The sequence below is a fragment of the Erinaceus europaeus genome, chromosome 15 (genome assembly GCF_950295315.1).
Source record: "Erinaceus europaeus chromosome 15, mEriEur2.1, whole genome shotgun sequence".
Taxonomy (NCBI): domain Eukaryota; kingdom Metazoa; phylum Chordata; class Mammalia; order Eulipotyphla; family Erinaceidae; genus Erinaceus; species Erinaceus europaeus.
The window spans coordinates 5,741,381-5,756,113 of record NC_080176.1 but is presented as its reverse complement, the minus strand read 5'-3'; the positions used below and the strand labels follow the sequence as shown (position 1 = coordinate 5,756,113).

At 61.4% G+C, this 14,733-nt stretch overlaps 3 protein-coding genes and 1 non-coding gene across 6 annotated transcripts in view; 1 reads left to right on the top strand and 3 right to left on the bottom strand.

The window, feature by feature from the left end:
• The window catches only part of NOXO1 (NADPH oxidase organizer 1), a 62,982-nt gene that overhangs the window by 13,504 nt on the left and 34,745 nt on the right, over positions 1–14,733 (bottom strand). The window lies entirely within an intron of this gene.
• On the bottom strand, positions 2,038–7,057 carry HS3ST6 (heparan sulfate-glucosamine 3-sulfotransferase 6). The gene is made up of 2 exons (XM_060172626.1): positions 6,412–7,057; positions 2,038–2,713 (listed from the first exon to the last, which is right to left on the bottom strand). The coding sequence occupies exons 1-2, from the start codon at positions 7,032–7,034 to the stop codon at positions 2,098–2,100; spliced, it is 1,239 nt and encodes a 412-aa protein (XP_060028609.1). The 5' UTR covers positions 7,035–7,057; the 3' UTR covers positions 2,038–2,097.
• MSRB1 (methionine sulfoxide reductase B1) lies at positions 2,038–13,796 on the bottom strand. 3 transcript variants are annotated; one of them, XM_060172627.1, is made up of 4 exons: positions 13,638–13,796; positions 12,038–12,186; positions 11,661–11,775; positions 2,038–2,713 (listed from the first exon to the last, which is right to left on the bottom strand). In XM_060172627.1, the coding sequence occupies exons 1-4, from the start codon at positions 13,690–13,692 to the stop codon at positions 2,706–2,708; spliced, it is 327 nt and encodes a 108-aa protein (XP_060028610.1). In that variant the 5' UTR covers positions 13,693–13,796; the 3' UTR covers positions 2,038–2,705. The 3 variants fall into 3 exon arrangements, with proteins under 3 accessions (XP_060028610.1, XP_007528148.2, XP_060028611.1); XM_007528086.3 differs by lacking the exon at positions 2,038–2,713 and adding an exon at positions 10,274–10,955; XM_060172628.1 differs by lacking the exon at positions 2,038–2,713 and having other exon boundaries at positions 11,687–11,824.
• Positions 2,847–2,979, top strand: LOC132533257 (small nucleolar RNA SNORA68). Its single transcript, XR_009545152.1, has one exon. It is a non-coding gene; the product is annotated as a small nucleolar RNA SNORA68 (small nucleolar RNA).

Here is a 14,733-nt window from a genome sequence, read left to right as displayed (position 1 = left end):
CTATCCTGCAGAGCCCTGCCCCCACAGCCAGGCAGGGAGAACCCCACATCTGCCCTCCATGTGTTGTGTGCCAGCTGGGCATCTGGTGCTGGATGTGGGCAGGCAGGCCATCCTAGAGGGGCACATAGAGGCCAGCTGCTCCCTGTGCTGCCTTCTGAGCCAGCCTGGACCCCAAACATGGCACACCAGGGGTCCCACAGTGCTGCACACAGGAAGCTTCTAGAAGGGGAAGGGGGAAGTGTGAGGACCTAACAGAGCCAGGAGTGCACGCATGGCTGAGTGGCAAGAAGAACACAGAGGGGCAACTTTGCAGAGGCTGGGCAAGTGTAGAGGGTGGTCAGAGGACCACAGGCTGGGGCCACGGCCTGGTCAGGCATCTGGCCCTCGCTCTCCAGCAGTGGGGGCAGGGGAGCATGTCAGAACCATGGATCTGGCTTGTTTGGCGATAGCCCTGGGCAGCAAAGGTCTCACTGAAGACGGGGAGGGGCTGTCAGCGCCCCAGTGGGGGTTCTGCAGCCTGGCTAGCCCTCCTGCCCATCCAAGGTGGAGTTTAGGAGCTGGGGAGGGTGTTCGAGCACCTGCCTCAGCTGCCACCATGTGTCCACCAGTCTCCGCAAACCATCAGCAGGGCCTAGTGACAGTGCTGGCCTCTTATGGTCACTCCGGAGGTAGTGTTCTCTGGGCTGGAACTAGGGGCTCAGGGGTGGACTCTCACATCTCTGAGCTTTATCTGGGCAGGGGACGTCTGATGCCAGCTGACCATCAGGCCCATGGGATAGACACTGGTCAGGCAACTGCAGGGGCCCCAGCTCACAGTGGGCCTTGACACTGGGGAGATGTCCAACAAGAAGCCCAAGAGACTCTTATGCCTGAGGTTCCAAAGTCCCAGGTTCAGTGCCCTGCACCACCATAAGCCAGAGCTGAGCAGTGCTCTGATAAACAAACAAACAAACAAAAAGATAAGAAACCCAGGCTGGGACTGGATGGTGGCACACCTGATTGGGTGCACATGTTGTAATGCGCAAGGACTTGGGTTCAAACACCTGGTCCCCACTTGCATGGGGAAAGCTTTGTGAGTGGTGAAGCAGTGTGGCAGGTGGCTCTCTGTCTCTCTCCCTTCTCTATCACCCCCTGCCCTCTGGTCCTTTATCCAATAAATGAATAACGATAATAAAAGAAAAAAAAAAAAACGGGTAGCGCAGCGGGTTGAATGCACATGGCCCAAAGCACAAGAACTGGATGGAGTAAGGATGCCCGGCTCCCCACCTGCAGGGGAGTCGCTTCACAGGCGGTGAAGCAGGTCTGCAGGTGTCTATCTTTCTCTCCCCTTCTCTGCCTTCCCCTCCTCTCTCCATTGATCTTTCTGTCCCATCCTACAACGACAAGGAAAACAACAATGGCAACAAAAGGGAATAAATAAATAGAAAGAAAAAGAAAAAAACAGGCTGGAGTCACCTGCCCTGGAACCCTGGTGGGGTGAGGACCCAATAACCAGGACCCCGCAGTGGACAGGGCACCCCAGCCTGACGCTGGCAGCTGGGCCGCAGCTGGACATTCACTCCTGGGGGCAGAAGGAGTCACGTGACAACACAGCTGTGAAGCCAGGACTTAGGGGCCGGTGGGCCTGGTGGGCGTGGGCTGGTTTTGTGGGCGTGTTCCCTGGCTGAGAGGGATACGGCCTTGTGGTCGTGGCCCACTGTGTGGGCGTGTCTTGTAGGCCCAGAGGGGCGGTTCATTCTGGGCCCCACCCTCCTCCCCTCCTCCCCTCCTCCCCTCCTCCGCAGCAGACGCACCAGGTCTGCAGGAGAGTCCACGCGGCTCTGGGAGGCTGACAGCTGAGGTCAGGGGCGCAGCCCTCAGAGTGAGACCCGCGCCCCAAAGGAGGGCCACCCGGGTCTCCGTTTCCTAGCCCCTCCCAGCTTGCCCCCCACCCCCAGACCCAGGAGTCCCCGCTTGGGCTCTGCGACTGGGGCTTGGGGACCCCGCCAGTGGCACTCCCTGGCCGGCGCTCCCCCACCCCTCAAGATCACCAGCAGAGCCCAGCAGCGGACTTTATTTTCCCGCCCTCCCCCCGGCTCTGGCCCGCACAGACATCGGTCAGTCCCAGCCGAAGTCCTGGCCGGTCATCCGGTAGAACCTGCGGTTGAAGGGCCGGTAGAAGTCCCGCAGGCGCTGCACCACCGCGGCGGGCACCCGGGGGTGCGGCCGGCCCTTGGACTGGCCGAGGCAGCGGGCCCGGCCTCCGCCCCGCGCCTTGCGGAGGCAGGGGAAGCCCTTGGTGGCGTTGAAGTAGAAGTGCTGGGCGGTCACCACGCGCCGCAGGCCCAGGAAGTCCTGCACGCGGCCCACCTCCCCGGCCGGGTCGCTGACCAGCCGCTCGCCGCTGACGAAGAGGAAGCGGGACAGCGGGAAGACCCGCAGCCAGCGCGCCAGGTGCAACGCGTACAAGCCGATGCGCACCGCGCTCCAGGCCGTGTCCACCGCGCCGCGGCCCCGCCCGAAGGCCAGCGCGCCGAAGCTGGGCAGCCCGGGCGTCTTGGACAGGGTCTGCGCGTAGTCGGAGATGGCGCGGGTCACCGGGTTGCGCACCACCACGATCAGCTTTGTGTTGGGGGACATGGAGTGGATGCGCCTGGGCGCCTCGCGGGTCACGAAGTAGCTGGGCGTCTTCTCCAGGGTGACCTGCCCGTCCAGGGTGCGCGGCATCAGGCTCCTGGGGAAGGGGGTGGGGAGGAGTGTGAGCGGAGAGCCCCCAGGCCCCGCCCTGCAGGCCCGCACCCCTACGCACCAGAGGCGGCTGAGTCCAGGGAGTCCAGCCCCAGCACGGGACTTGCAAGCAAGCGTCCAGAGTAGCTAAACCGCACAGGCCACTATTCACTGTAATAGTGGTTCAAACACCGGTGCTGACAGCAGAGGGGACCTTGTCGCCTTTGGAGGATTGTCTGTGCCCTTCAAAGAGAATTTAGAGGTCCCACCCACGTCCTGGGGGGAGGGGGTTAAGTACTTAGGCCACACAGCAACTAGCGAGCGCCAGGCTTGCTTGTGCCAGGGGCCCAGTGGGCAGACCAGAACTCCGTGCTCTGGTTCTCTCTCCCCACCTCCTTTAAAATATATATTTATTAAGGGAGTCGGGCCGTAGCGCAGCGGGTTAGGCGTAGGTGGAGTGAGGCGCAAGGACCTGGGATCTCGGTCAAGTCCCAGCTTCCTACCTTCAGGGGAATTGCTTCACAGGCGGTGAAGCAGGTCTGCAGGTGTGTTTCTCTCCCCCTCTCTGTCTTCCCCTCCTCTCTCCATTTCTCTCTCCTATCCAAGGATAACTACAACAATAAAACAATGACAACAAAAGGGAATAAATAAATTATTTATTTACTTTATTAATTAATTAATTTACCTATTTACATAGAGACAGAAGGGGGAGGCAGAGACACCTGCCAGCACTGATTCAGCACTTTTGAAGTTTCCCCCTGTTGGTGGGGACTGGAGGCTTGAACTAGGATCCTTGTACATTGTTACATGTGCCACCACCCCACCCCTATTTATTTACTTTAACTAGAGACCAGAGCCCTGCTCAGCTCTGGCTGATGGTGGTGCTGAGGCTTAAACCTGGGACCTCAGAGCCTCAGGCAGGAGAGTCTCTTGAACCATGATGCTGCCTCCTGAACCTCTCTCTCTCTCTCTCCTTAATAAATACATCACAGTACAGGGTGTGAGGGTGCTCACCTAGCTTGGCCACGGTAAGGGGTCACCACATCCGGCTGTGACCCTTGACCTAGACCAGATTCCCGTGATGCCAGGACTTGCCACTCACAATCTGGCTCTGCCAGCATCACCCCTGCACGGTAATTACCATCACATTCTCATTAAGTGACTGTCCGCGTCTCCTATGTGAGACCATCAATTAAGACAAGTGTCCCCCACACAGGGTGCTCACCCCCATTTCTTCCCAGATGCCCCCCCCCGCCCTTTGATTTTAGTTTTACTGTCTTGAGCAGGGTCACATGGTGGTGCCACCCTCAGAGCCTGGCCCAGCAGGGGACAGTAAGTGAGGCGGCTGGGCATGGCCTGGCCCAAGACCATAGTCTCTCCCGTCCTCCATCCTCCTACACCTGGCTGGGAGTGAAGGCCGTGGGGCTGTGGAGGTAGCCCTTCTAGGTTCTCCTCTGCCCACCCCACCCTCACTTCCTGGGAGCCCCCAGACAACAGCCCCTGCTGGCTCTGGGCCTGAAGCTCGCCACCCTAGGAACAGACCCGCAGCACACCTGGCCCAGGAAGGCCCAGGTGACCTAAGCCTGCAGCCAGGTGGCACAGGCTGAGGCAGGCACACAGGGGCAGCTGAGTAAACAGCCGGAAAAAGGGAGGGCAGGTGGAAGCCAGGCAGAGGGCAGGCAAGCAAGCCTCCAGCACCTCCTCCGCCTAAGGTGCCCTCCATCACTGTCTGCCCCACAGTCAAGTGGCCTCTGAGCCCTCCCTTCCTTCTCAGGGCCCCTCCATCCTTTAGTCTGGAGGAGGGAAGCCTGCATAGAGTCCAAGGGAAGCCCCAAGGATGTCAGAGCAAAAGCAGGCACCCCACCCCTGCATGGAAGGGGTGTAGCCTCTACAGGCCACTTTGATATATGAAGAACTTCAAGGTGAATTAGTTCCCCCCAGCCTGCACAGGGGAGGGAGAGGGGGAAATGGGGAGGAGGCAAGCGGAGACTTTGCCTGTACACTGGGAACATTTGACAAGCCGCCACTCATCTGGTCTGCATTTCCCAGCTGCTCCCACCCCACCCCACCCCCACTGGCCTTCCAGCACCTCCAGCCCTGAGCAGCTTCCGCTCAGGCTTGCGGGCAGACAAATCCCCCAGAAAGCCAGGTGGCCCTGTGTAGCCCCCTGCTCCCTGTGTTCCTGCCCCAGGAACCCAGTAGGATTGTCCCCGCCCCCTTTCTGTGACCCACCCCTGCTCCTGGCGCATGCTGTGAGCCCAGCACCCAGCAAACAGCAGGTGGTGAGGATAAGGTGGCTGGTGGAAAGTGCTGAGTCTGGTACCTGGGGAGATGAGCCTAACGGGGGAGATGGGGGGGGGGGGGTGGCTCAAAGTCAGCCCATCCAGGAGAAAGGCCAGATCAGCACCCGGGGAACCAGGTGTCCCAGAAACTGAGGGTGGGGAGGTCCTCCCCTCCTCTGATATTCTCCCCACCCCCAGCTTGTCCAGAACTGAGCCCTACTGTCTGGGTGTCCCATCCTGGGTGCAGAGAACAGACACTGGGGAAACTGAAGCAGAGGTTGGGGGAAGAGTCTTAGGAACCTAAGCTCCTCCCACCCAGAGCCTCTCTGAAGCTGAGCGCCTGGCCTCCACCCTCGCCCCACAGGAGTGCCAGCATCTTTGAGAACTCCTCCAGTCTTCCCTAGCTCAGGACCCAACCCCCAAATCTTTGTTGGGGAGGTTGCCAGGGATCACCCACTTCCTTCCCTTCCTCCCCTACCCTAGCAGGTTATTGGGATGATGCCATTCCTGAGCTCAGAGGACCCCAGGGTTCAAGGGTGGACTTGGCTCCCCATCATCTTCCCACTTCCCAACACCCCAAGATGCAGCCAGACTTGAGAACCCAGCAGCCAGGACATCCTGTTCCCACCCCACACCCTGTGATAGATTTCATGCAAAGGCGAAAGAGCAAATGGGGTACAATGTGGGGAGGGGCCACAATGTTGGGGGAGCTGGAGCTCAGAGTTTGTGCCCCTCTAACCCACCAGGCCATCTTGAGCAGGCAGGCTCCTCCTCCTTGGCCCAAGCTTGAGGAGCTGGGGAGAGGGGCAGGGAGAGGGCGACATGCTCTCCTGTGTGTGTGGGGGGGGGGGGGAGGCCTGGGGGGAGGACTTAGGGTAAGGGCAGGCCTGGGCACAAGGGCAGGAAGCCTCACACCCAAGTGCTTTCTGTCGAGGACAGGGTCCCCCACATTCCACACAGTGCCCCGGGGTCATGGGAGCTGGTGGTACCGAGCCACTGCTTCTCTAGACCAAGGAGGCTGGGGAGCCCTTCTTCTCCCGCCCGAGGTCTTGGGGGGGGGACACTTTCTAAAAAGCTAGATGCTTCGCGGGGGTGAGTGGCCAGAGGACAGATGTGCTGCTCTGGAGAGAGGGGGACAGACTTGAAACCACTCAGCAGGGCCGCCCCCCACGACCGGTTCCCCCGCACCCGCACCCGGAGCGAGCGGGGCAGGCGACCCCCCCCCAGCAGAGAAAGGGGTAGCGGCAGCTTCTGGAAGCTTCCCGCCTTTCGGGCAAATTCTGGCCCGGCAGACCCCTCCTTTCCGCAGCAGAGCGACCGCGCCGTCGGGGCCCCGCCGCCCGCACCCCCATCCGCACCCCAGGGTGCCCCGAGACCCCAGGGCCCCGCCACCGTGCGGGGAGGCCGCGTGCGCCAGGCTCACCGGTACCAAGCGAGGCCGCGGTCGTAGCACCTGTCGAAAAAGTGGGGCTCGGAGCCCAGCGCGCGGACGTCGGGGTGCAAGCGCAGGGCCTCCAGCAGCGCGCGGGTGCCCCCCTTCTTCACGCCCACGATGAGCGCCTGCGGGAAGCGGCGGCGCCCCGGCCCGCGGACCCCCAGAGGCCCGGGCGGCTCGGGCAGCGGCGGCGGGGCGGGGGCGGGGGCGCGGGCACGAGCGGGCGGCGGGCGGCTGCCGGGGAGGGCGCGCAGGCAGAAGGCGCCCAGCACCAGCGCGCACAGCAGCACAGCCGCCCGGGGCGCCCGCAGCGCCGCCCCCCGCCCGGGCCCCGCGACCCCAGACCCATCGCCCCCGGGCCGGTCGCTACCTGCCATGGGGCAGCGCCGCGCAGGGGCTGCGGGGGCTGCGGGGCGCGCATTCCGCCGGGTGCAGAGCCCAGCCCGCCGCCCGTGGGTCCCGCCCCTCCCGGCGCCCCGCCCACGGCCCGCTCCGCCCGCCCCTGCGGGGACCCAGACCTGCCGCACCAAACACCCGGCATCGGGCCCCGGCTCCAGACCCCGGGCCGCGCCGGCGGTGACAAGGCCGCCCCTCCCGCCCGGGACCCGCATCTAGGACTCCCCCCGACCCTCCTGCTTACCCACGAGTCGCGGGCCCGGCCCAACTGAGGGGCTTCGGGGACGCCTGGTGACAGCCCTGGCGGCGGAGAGACTAGCCAAGACCGACCTCGCTCGGACCCCAGAGGCAAACCTGGGTCCTGCAACTTCCCCGAGAAGCGGAGCTGGCCTTTTCTGTCCTGTCCCCACCACCTGGGCTCCCACGCAGGCAGGATGGCTTCCTGGAGGCGGCGGCCCAGAGTTGCGGGGGCCACTGGGGGAGGCGGGGTTGGGAGTACGGTCCTCAACTCCTACACAAGTTTCCAGCACTCCCACCCCGGTGGCCCTGTCTGGAACCCCCAGGGTGAAGACCCCAGGCCTCTGTCGCTGGGCCTGCCCCTACCCGCCGCAGCAGGCGGTCCGTGGGCCGAGGGAGCAGCCTGTCCGAGCACGCAGGGGGGAGTTTGTCTCGGGGTCTGGCGGCCGGGTACTCGCCCTGCAGCTCCAGCTGCACCTGCTGCTTCTCTGGGGCCCAGCACCCCCTCCCCCACTTCAGCAGCACCCCCAGCCCGGAAGGGCTGTCCAAGTGTCCCCACGCCTGCTCAGAGGCTGAGGAGCGGGCGACAGGGGCCAGAGGTCTTGATTTGTGTTTGTTGGGGTTTCCAGATTCCCCAGCACAGAGCGTGCATTCCCTCCTGGAGAGGGAATGGCCCCAAAGAGATGGCCACCAGCGGGTACTAGATGTCTCTCCTCCTCCTCCTCCTCCTCTGTCTCTCTCCCTTTCCTTCTCTTGCCCTCTGTCAAAAAAAAAAAAAAAAAAAAAGCAGTGGATATGTGCAGGCAGAGTCCCAGCCATAACCCTGGTGGCTACAATAAATGAACCTTTAAAACATGATAATAGGGCCAGGTAGTGGCGCCTAGCGCCTAGTTAATTTAAGCACACACACTACAGAGCACAAGGACCAGGGTTCAAGGTCCTGATCCCCACCTGCAGGGAGAAAGATTCACAAGTGGTGAGACAGGGCTGTAGGTGTCTCTCTGCCTCTCTCTCCCTTCCCTCTCAATTTCTGTTCCTATACAAAATAAATAAATATTTAAATACCTAAAAAGAAAAACATGACAATAAAAGGAGCAGAGTCCCCACAGAAGCAGGACTCCGCCCACCCCCCTCCCCCAAGCTCTTCGGCCTGTTGGGAAAGATCCCTGGGTACCTGGCCTCCAAGCGTCCCCTGGCTGGAGGTGGCCATGAGCAGAGTCATGGGTCTCGGGCTGTGGGCCGACCAGAGTGGAAGGCTGGGAATAGGCCTGTCCCCACACACCTGCCCTGGCCCAGGGAAGTCCAGCCAGACTCCCAGGGTGGAGGGCTGCTCCATGTCTCCACACCCCTGCCCCTACAGAGACTGGAGAGACAGACATACGTGGAGCAGCTCGGGTTCAACTTGACCCCAGGAGAAGCCTGGATCAGGGAAAATGGAGACCGAGTCCTCCCCACCTCCATGCACAAAAAGGACCCCAAATCAGCCCCACACCCTCACACACAGAAGACAATATCTCCACCCTTGTCCCGACCCCCCCGCCCCCCCAACACGCCAGAGTCTGCTTGGGGGTGGAGTGGGGCAGCCAAGACTAAGGCCTCAAAGAGCCACCAAACTGGGAGGGGCTCCAGGCAGGGCCCGACCCCCACCCCTGCACCACCAGGCCCAGCCGGGGGTGGAGGTGGCATGACCTGGGCTAAGTCCCAGGGGCCCAGGGGCGCTGGGGCCGTGCGTCTGTGGGAGGCGCTGGCCGGCCCGCCCTGTGCCTCTGGCCCCCGGGGCTCCACCGGCGGTCAGGGCAGGGCAGGGGCGGAGATGGTGGTGCCGGGGTCCTGCTTCCCCAGATCTGGCGCAACTGTCGCTGTGACCTGGGGGCGGCGAGTTCTGGAACTGCCAGACGGAGCCCATGGCCCGGGCAGCACAGGGAGCGCGCGCCCCCTGCCGGCCGTCCTGTGCACAGTCCCAGCGCACATGGGAGGGTGGATCTTAACTGGACAGATCGGTGCAGAACAGGCGTCATGGGGGTTCCCTTGCCAGTCCTCATCTGGGAGTAGGGGCACAATACCTGCCTTGGCAGTGACCAAGGGCGCACCCTCCCACTTGCCTGCCCTGTCCACAAGTCTCAGGCCAGGAGGTTCTGGGGTCTGTACCCCCTCCAGGGCCACAGGGCCAGCTACGGCCCAGAGCCCCAAGCATGGCCAGTTTTCCCTCACCTGCATGCACCCATGGAGCCGCCTTCTCCACCTGCATCCATCTCTGGCCCAAGATGCCTGGCCCACCCACAGCTGCCAGCTGTATCTGCAGAGCACAGACAGATTGCTGCCCCTGGCTCTCCCAGGAGGGCTGGGGACAGGTGCCCACAGGAGACAGCTTCACCTTGAGACAGACCTGCAGGTGGCCGTCCTGTGAGGGAACCTCAGGATCCTGGGGCACGACCTGGTCTCTCCAGCTCCCTACCTCCAGCCCAACCCTGTTAACCTGGACGTGCAGATGAGTGCGGGGCAGGGCTGGGGTGCGGACAGCCAGCTACATCACCCCACGAGGCTGATGGTGCTGGAGAGACCCACCCAGACACCTGCCAAGACTCTCAGTGCCCCCTGCTGGTCCGAGCTGGGCAGGCAGCCGCAGGGGCACAGCTAGACTGAGGCGGAGGTCTGCGGGAGGGTGAGGCCAGTCTGCTCTTCAGCCAAGTCCACACTCGGGCCCCTCTGGGCAGGAGCAGAGCCCCGGAGAACAGGGGGCAGGGGGAGCAATGTCCAAGGTCCCCTGGCCCTCAGCTCCCCTAGTGCATTCTGCCTTTTGGGTTCTACCTTCCCAGAGCCACTTTCTCTCTGGGGCAGATGGGAAGGGAGAGCTGTGGGCAGAGGCACTGAAATACCCTCTGGTTGGTCCTCCCAGGAGCATGAGCCCCTGCCCAGAGGGTGGAGACTCAGCCCCGGAGCCCAGAGGACTCAGCAAACAACACCTCTGCTCCCTCCCATCCCTCAGCCACAGGCTGGGCTGACAGTGCTCCCAGGCCAGGCGAGGCAGCGAGGCCAGCCCCAGAATCAGGCTCCTCTCTAGCTGGTGACCAGTTGGGGACACAGAAGGGCCCAAACAGGAAGAAACCAGGGCAGAGGAGGAGCCGGGACCCTGGGGTAAAAGCCAGGCTACTTGCCAGGTATGAAGTTGGGGTCTCATCCCCAGCCCCCAAACAGAAGAAATCACCCAGACAGCAGATGGGGGCCTCGAGTGTTTATGTTTGTTTCCCCTGCCCATTCCAGAGAAGACTCCTGAGGGAGGGGTTGCCCCACCCAGGCCTGAAGGTGGGACCAAGGCCACAGGGCCTCACTTCCTGTTTCCCAAGCCCAGTGAGGCAAACTGCACACTGACTGAGAAACAGGCAGGCCGCTCCTCCCAAGACAGAGGCCAGGCAGCTCCCAGTCACAGGTTCTCGGCACTCTGGCTGCCAGGCAGGGTTTAGCCAGAGCGAGTCATGCGGTGGCTGTAGGAACGCCAGGCAGGCCCAGGAGAAGGTAGAGCTTGGAACCATGTCTCACACGGGGTACAGACAGGCAGGAGAGAAGAAAAGGTGGGCACAGGGTCATCGAGAGCCAACCTAGGCCTGGAGCCTGCCCTGAGCCCCCTGTGTTCAGGAGGACAGGGGAGCCTCCAGCCCAGTCCTGACCCTTCCAGGAAGCAGGCAGCATGGGGCAAGGGGCTGAGGGCCAAAGCAGAAAATGCTGTTTGTGGTTCCCGAGGTCAGCCTGCTGACAGCCAACAACTTGGGGGCTTCCTGATTTCTGTAGCCCCTCCCTGTCTGAAGGTCTGGGTTCTGATTCAAAGTGGGGTGGCAAGATGTACCCCCACAGGGTCACCTGGGGTCCAGCCTACTTCCTCTGGGCAGCAGAAGTTTCTTGGCCTGAAAGAAAGGAGGGGGGGAGAGAAAACCAACCCCCTTCTAAATGAATCCCCAACCTAGTCCACCCACAGCCCTTCCAGCCAAGGGGAGCAAGAAGGCTCCAGTGCCCAGTGTGGGGGAGTCTTGTTCACTCCTTCCCCCCAAGATCTGCATGATGGAAAATGACAAAGGAACAAAGAGAGCTGTGGCACCAGCACAGAGGTCATGTACCAGATTTACATGCCTGGGGCCCCAGAGGTCCCGGGTTCAAGCCCTGGCACCACCATAAGCCAAAGCTGAGCAGCGCCCTGCTCTCTCTCTCTGTCTGTATCTCTTTTTCTCTCTGATGAGAATTAACACATTATTTTTTTCCACCAGTGTTTTGCCCGGGGCTCCATGCCTACATGATTTCACCTCTTCAGTAGACTCCACACCCCTAAGGTGAAAAAGAGGAAATGGGCTAGAGAGAGAAAGAAGCGAGACCACGGCATTGCTTCACTATGTGTCAAGCAAGGTGCTCCCGTGTGGTAATGGGGTCTCAAACCCAGGTCCTAGAGCATGACAAAGGGGGCTCTCTACCAGCTGAGCTGTCTCCCAGCACCCAGTGAATCTTTTGTCAGAAGGACACATCACACCGTCTGGGTATCCATCCCACAGGCACGCAGGGCCCCCACCACCCCCATGGGGCTCTGGGGCCAGGCGTCTTCAGGCTAGGTGTGGGCTTACCTCTGGGGATGAACTTGAGTGAGCTGCTAAAGATTCAGAAGCGGGACTGTCCCCTCTTGGGGCCGTCATTCAGGAACTCATGGCCCAGTCCATTGCCACACCGGCCACAGGACACCTGGGAGAGCCCAGCAGTCCGTGAGCTTGGGGCCTGGGCACTGTCCCTCCTGCCACCAGCGGGGGAGCTTCTCAGAACATGTGCAGGCACAATTAGCCTTCCTGGGAGCTGCCCATCACCCCACCCTGTCCTCCCAGCCCTCCCTCCAGTCTGGGGTGGCAGCTCCCCTGGCTGAGGTCAGAGGCCTGGAGCAGATCCTAAGCCCCCACAGAGCTACCAGCCTCCCATCCCAGCCCCCTGCCCAGCCCAGCAGTGCTGCCACCTTTAAGGCCTCAGGCCTATTGTGCTCTGGCCGCTTGGCCACGCTGTCGGCGTGGATGGTCTCAGTGAAGGCCGGCCATGGGGACGAGTGTGCATACTTGGAGCGGCTGGAGAAGAGCTCATAGCCACACTTGGCGCACACGTAGTCACCTAGGGCAGGGAAAGGGGCCAGGCGGAAGGGCTTTAAGACCCTGTCCCCCACCCAAGAAAGCTGGAGCGGTCCCCACGCTCAAGCTGGGCTGTGCTCCCATGTCCCCACCTCCCACCCTCAGGCCTGCCCTGGCTGAGTGAAGAGACACTACCGTGTCCTGGGCCAGGCCCAAGTCACCACTGTTGTCCCTGACACTCCTCACCCTCCCCCATAGGGGTTCTCCAGATCACAGAGGGGGAAACTGAGGCTGGGCAAGCAGTACCCAGTTAGTCCCTATCTGCATGCCCTACTATGGAGCTCTGTGAGCCCTGCCTTCCCATGATGCCATTCTGCTGCTCACTTGATGAGAACAGCCCAAGAAGACAGAGCCAGGGTGGAGATCCTGTTCCCCAAAGATCACAGGTGCTGCAAAGTGCAGCCTGGGGGTGGGGGGCCAGGTGGTGGCTCACCTGGTTAAGCACACACATTACAGGGCACAAGGACCCAGGTTCAAGCCAGCAGTCCCCACCTGCAGGGGGAAAGCTTTGCAAGTGGTGAAGCCGGGATGCAGGTGTTTCTCTGTCTCGTTCCCTCTCTATTCCCCCTCCCTTCTCAATTTCTTTGTTTCTATCCAATAATAAATAAATAAATAAATAAATAAATAAAATATTTCAAAGTATACAGCCTGGACTTGCCATCCGGGGAACAGGCTCTTCTGGACTCTGACCTACATGGCCCTACCAGCAACCTGAGGAGGGGGCAGAGGGGAAGAAGCAGTGGCTGCTGGGAGTCAGCACCTGGGACCACCAGCATCTCAGGTGCACCCGTGTTTCCGCTGGTGTCACCACCCTGCCCCCGCCCCAACACACACACACACACACACACACAGCAAATCCCTTCACAGGGAGCGGGTCCCTAGATGGGCCTCTGGGCATGTTTTTACCAAATTAGTCCACAGTCACCAGCCTTGCCCGCCTGGGCCTCTCAAAGCTTTCGGGCTGGAGGCGGCCAGCCTCAGAGCTGCCCAGGCTGCCGGGTCAAACTGCGGCATGAAGCACCCTCGTTATACAACCCTAAGGCCCTGGAGGCGGGGGCGAGGGCAGAGCTGCCCAGCCAAGCCTAGCAGGACATCCTGTGCCAACTTCCCCTGCGGTCCCAGGAACCCGGGGAGGAAGGACGGGGCTAACCTCTGGGGTGTCGCAAGCTCCTCTAGCCAGCCTGTCCCCACCTCGACAGTGACCCTGCCCACCGGTGCCCCTGACCCCTGCACTTTGACCCCAGATGCCAGTCTCACACCGCAGGCTCGTCCCCCTGGAGGGATGTCTGCGGCACCCCCCACCCTCATGGCCCCAAGAGCACCCCAACTCTGTGACCCCGATCTGCCCCTCGCCTCCCATTTCTGGAGCTCCGAACTCCCCCACCCCCAAATGCCGCCTTGCCCCCAGCCCTCCCGGAAGGCCACAGGCCGTACCCGGCTCAAAATGGTTCTGGAAGACCTCGCCCCCGAAGAAACTGCAGAAGGACATCACGCTGGGAGGTCTCACTGCCTCCCACGGACGACCTGGGACCCGACCTTAGGCCGTGGGTTTGCGCCGGCCCCGCCCCTGGCCCCAAGAGCCAATCACTCCCCGGATCCGAGCCGCCTGAGGCCACGCCCTCGCCAGAAGCCAATCATTCCCACCACGCCGGTGAGCTACGCCCCTTGCCATACACCAATCACGTCATGAGACTCGGGTTTACGGCTTCCGCCTCCAGGCGGCTCCCTCCACCCTCGTCGGCCCTCAGGCCCCGCCCACCAGCCCCTCCGAAGACCCCGCCCCTCCAACAGCCCCGCCCCTGACTCCAGGGAGAGCCCCGCAGGACCTTGCTCACCGCTCAGTGCTCCTGAGACAAGCAAGGGTTAACTTTTTTTTTAATATTTATTTTCCCTTTGTTGCCCTTGTTGTTTTATTGTTGTGGTTATTGTTGTTATTGATGTCGTTGTAGTTGGATAGGACAGAGAGAAATGGAGAGAGGAGGGGAAGACAGAGAGGGGGAGAGAAAGACAGACACCTGCCTGTGAAGCCACTCCCCTGCAGGTGGGGAGCCGGGGGCTCGAACCGGGATCCTTACGCCGGTCCCTGCGCTTTGCGCCACCTGCGCTTAACCCGCTGCGCTACCGCCCGACTCCCAAGGGTTAACTTTTAAAAGAAAAATGGCAGAGTTGGTTCCAGAAGTGGTGAAATGGATAAAGCATTGGGCTTTCAAGCCCAATGAGGTCCTGAGTTCAGTCCCCCACGGCACATGTACGGGTGATATCTGGCTCTTTCTCCTATCTTTTTTATTAATAAATAAAGTCAAGGGGCCAGGTGGTGGCGCACCTGGCTGAGTGCACATGTTACAATACACAAGGACCCTGGTTCAAACCCCCGGTCCCCATCTGCAGGGGGGAAAGCTTCGCAAGTTGTGAAGCAGTGTTGCAGGTTTCTCTCTGTCTCTCTCCCTATCACTCCCTTCTTCTCAATTTCTGGCTGTCTTTATCCAATAAATAAATAAAAATAATTTTTTTTAAAGCCTGCAAAAAATAA

Bases quoted from the DNA above. Each gene is read 5' to 3' on its own strand.
- MSRB1 (XM_060172628.1), bottom strand. From the start codon at position 13,692: ATGTCCTTCTGCAGTTTCTTCGGGGGCGAGGTCTTCCAGAACCATTTT. The intron at 12,187-13,637 runs GTACGGCCTGTG...TCCCTGCCCTAG, and splicing joins CCAGAACCATTTTGAGCCGG to GTGACTACGTGTGCGCCAAG. The intron at 11,825-12,037 runs GTGGCAGCACTG...CGCTGGTGGCAG, and splicing joins ATAGGCCTGAGGCCTTAAAG to GAGGGACAGTGCCCAGGCCC.
- HS3ST6 (XM_060172626.1), bottom strand. From the start codon at position 7,034: ATGCGGGTCCCGGGCGGGAGGGGCGGCCTTGTCACCGCCGGCGCGGCC. The intron at 2,714-6,411 runs GTGAGCCTGGCG...CCCCTTCCCCAG, and splicing joins CGCGGCCTCGCTTGGTACCG to GAGCCTGATGCCGCGCACCC.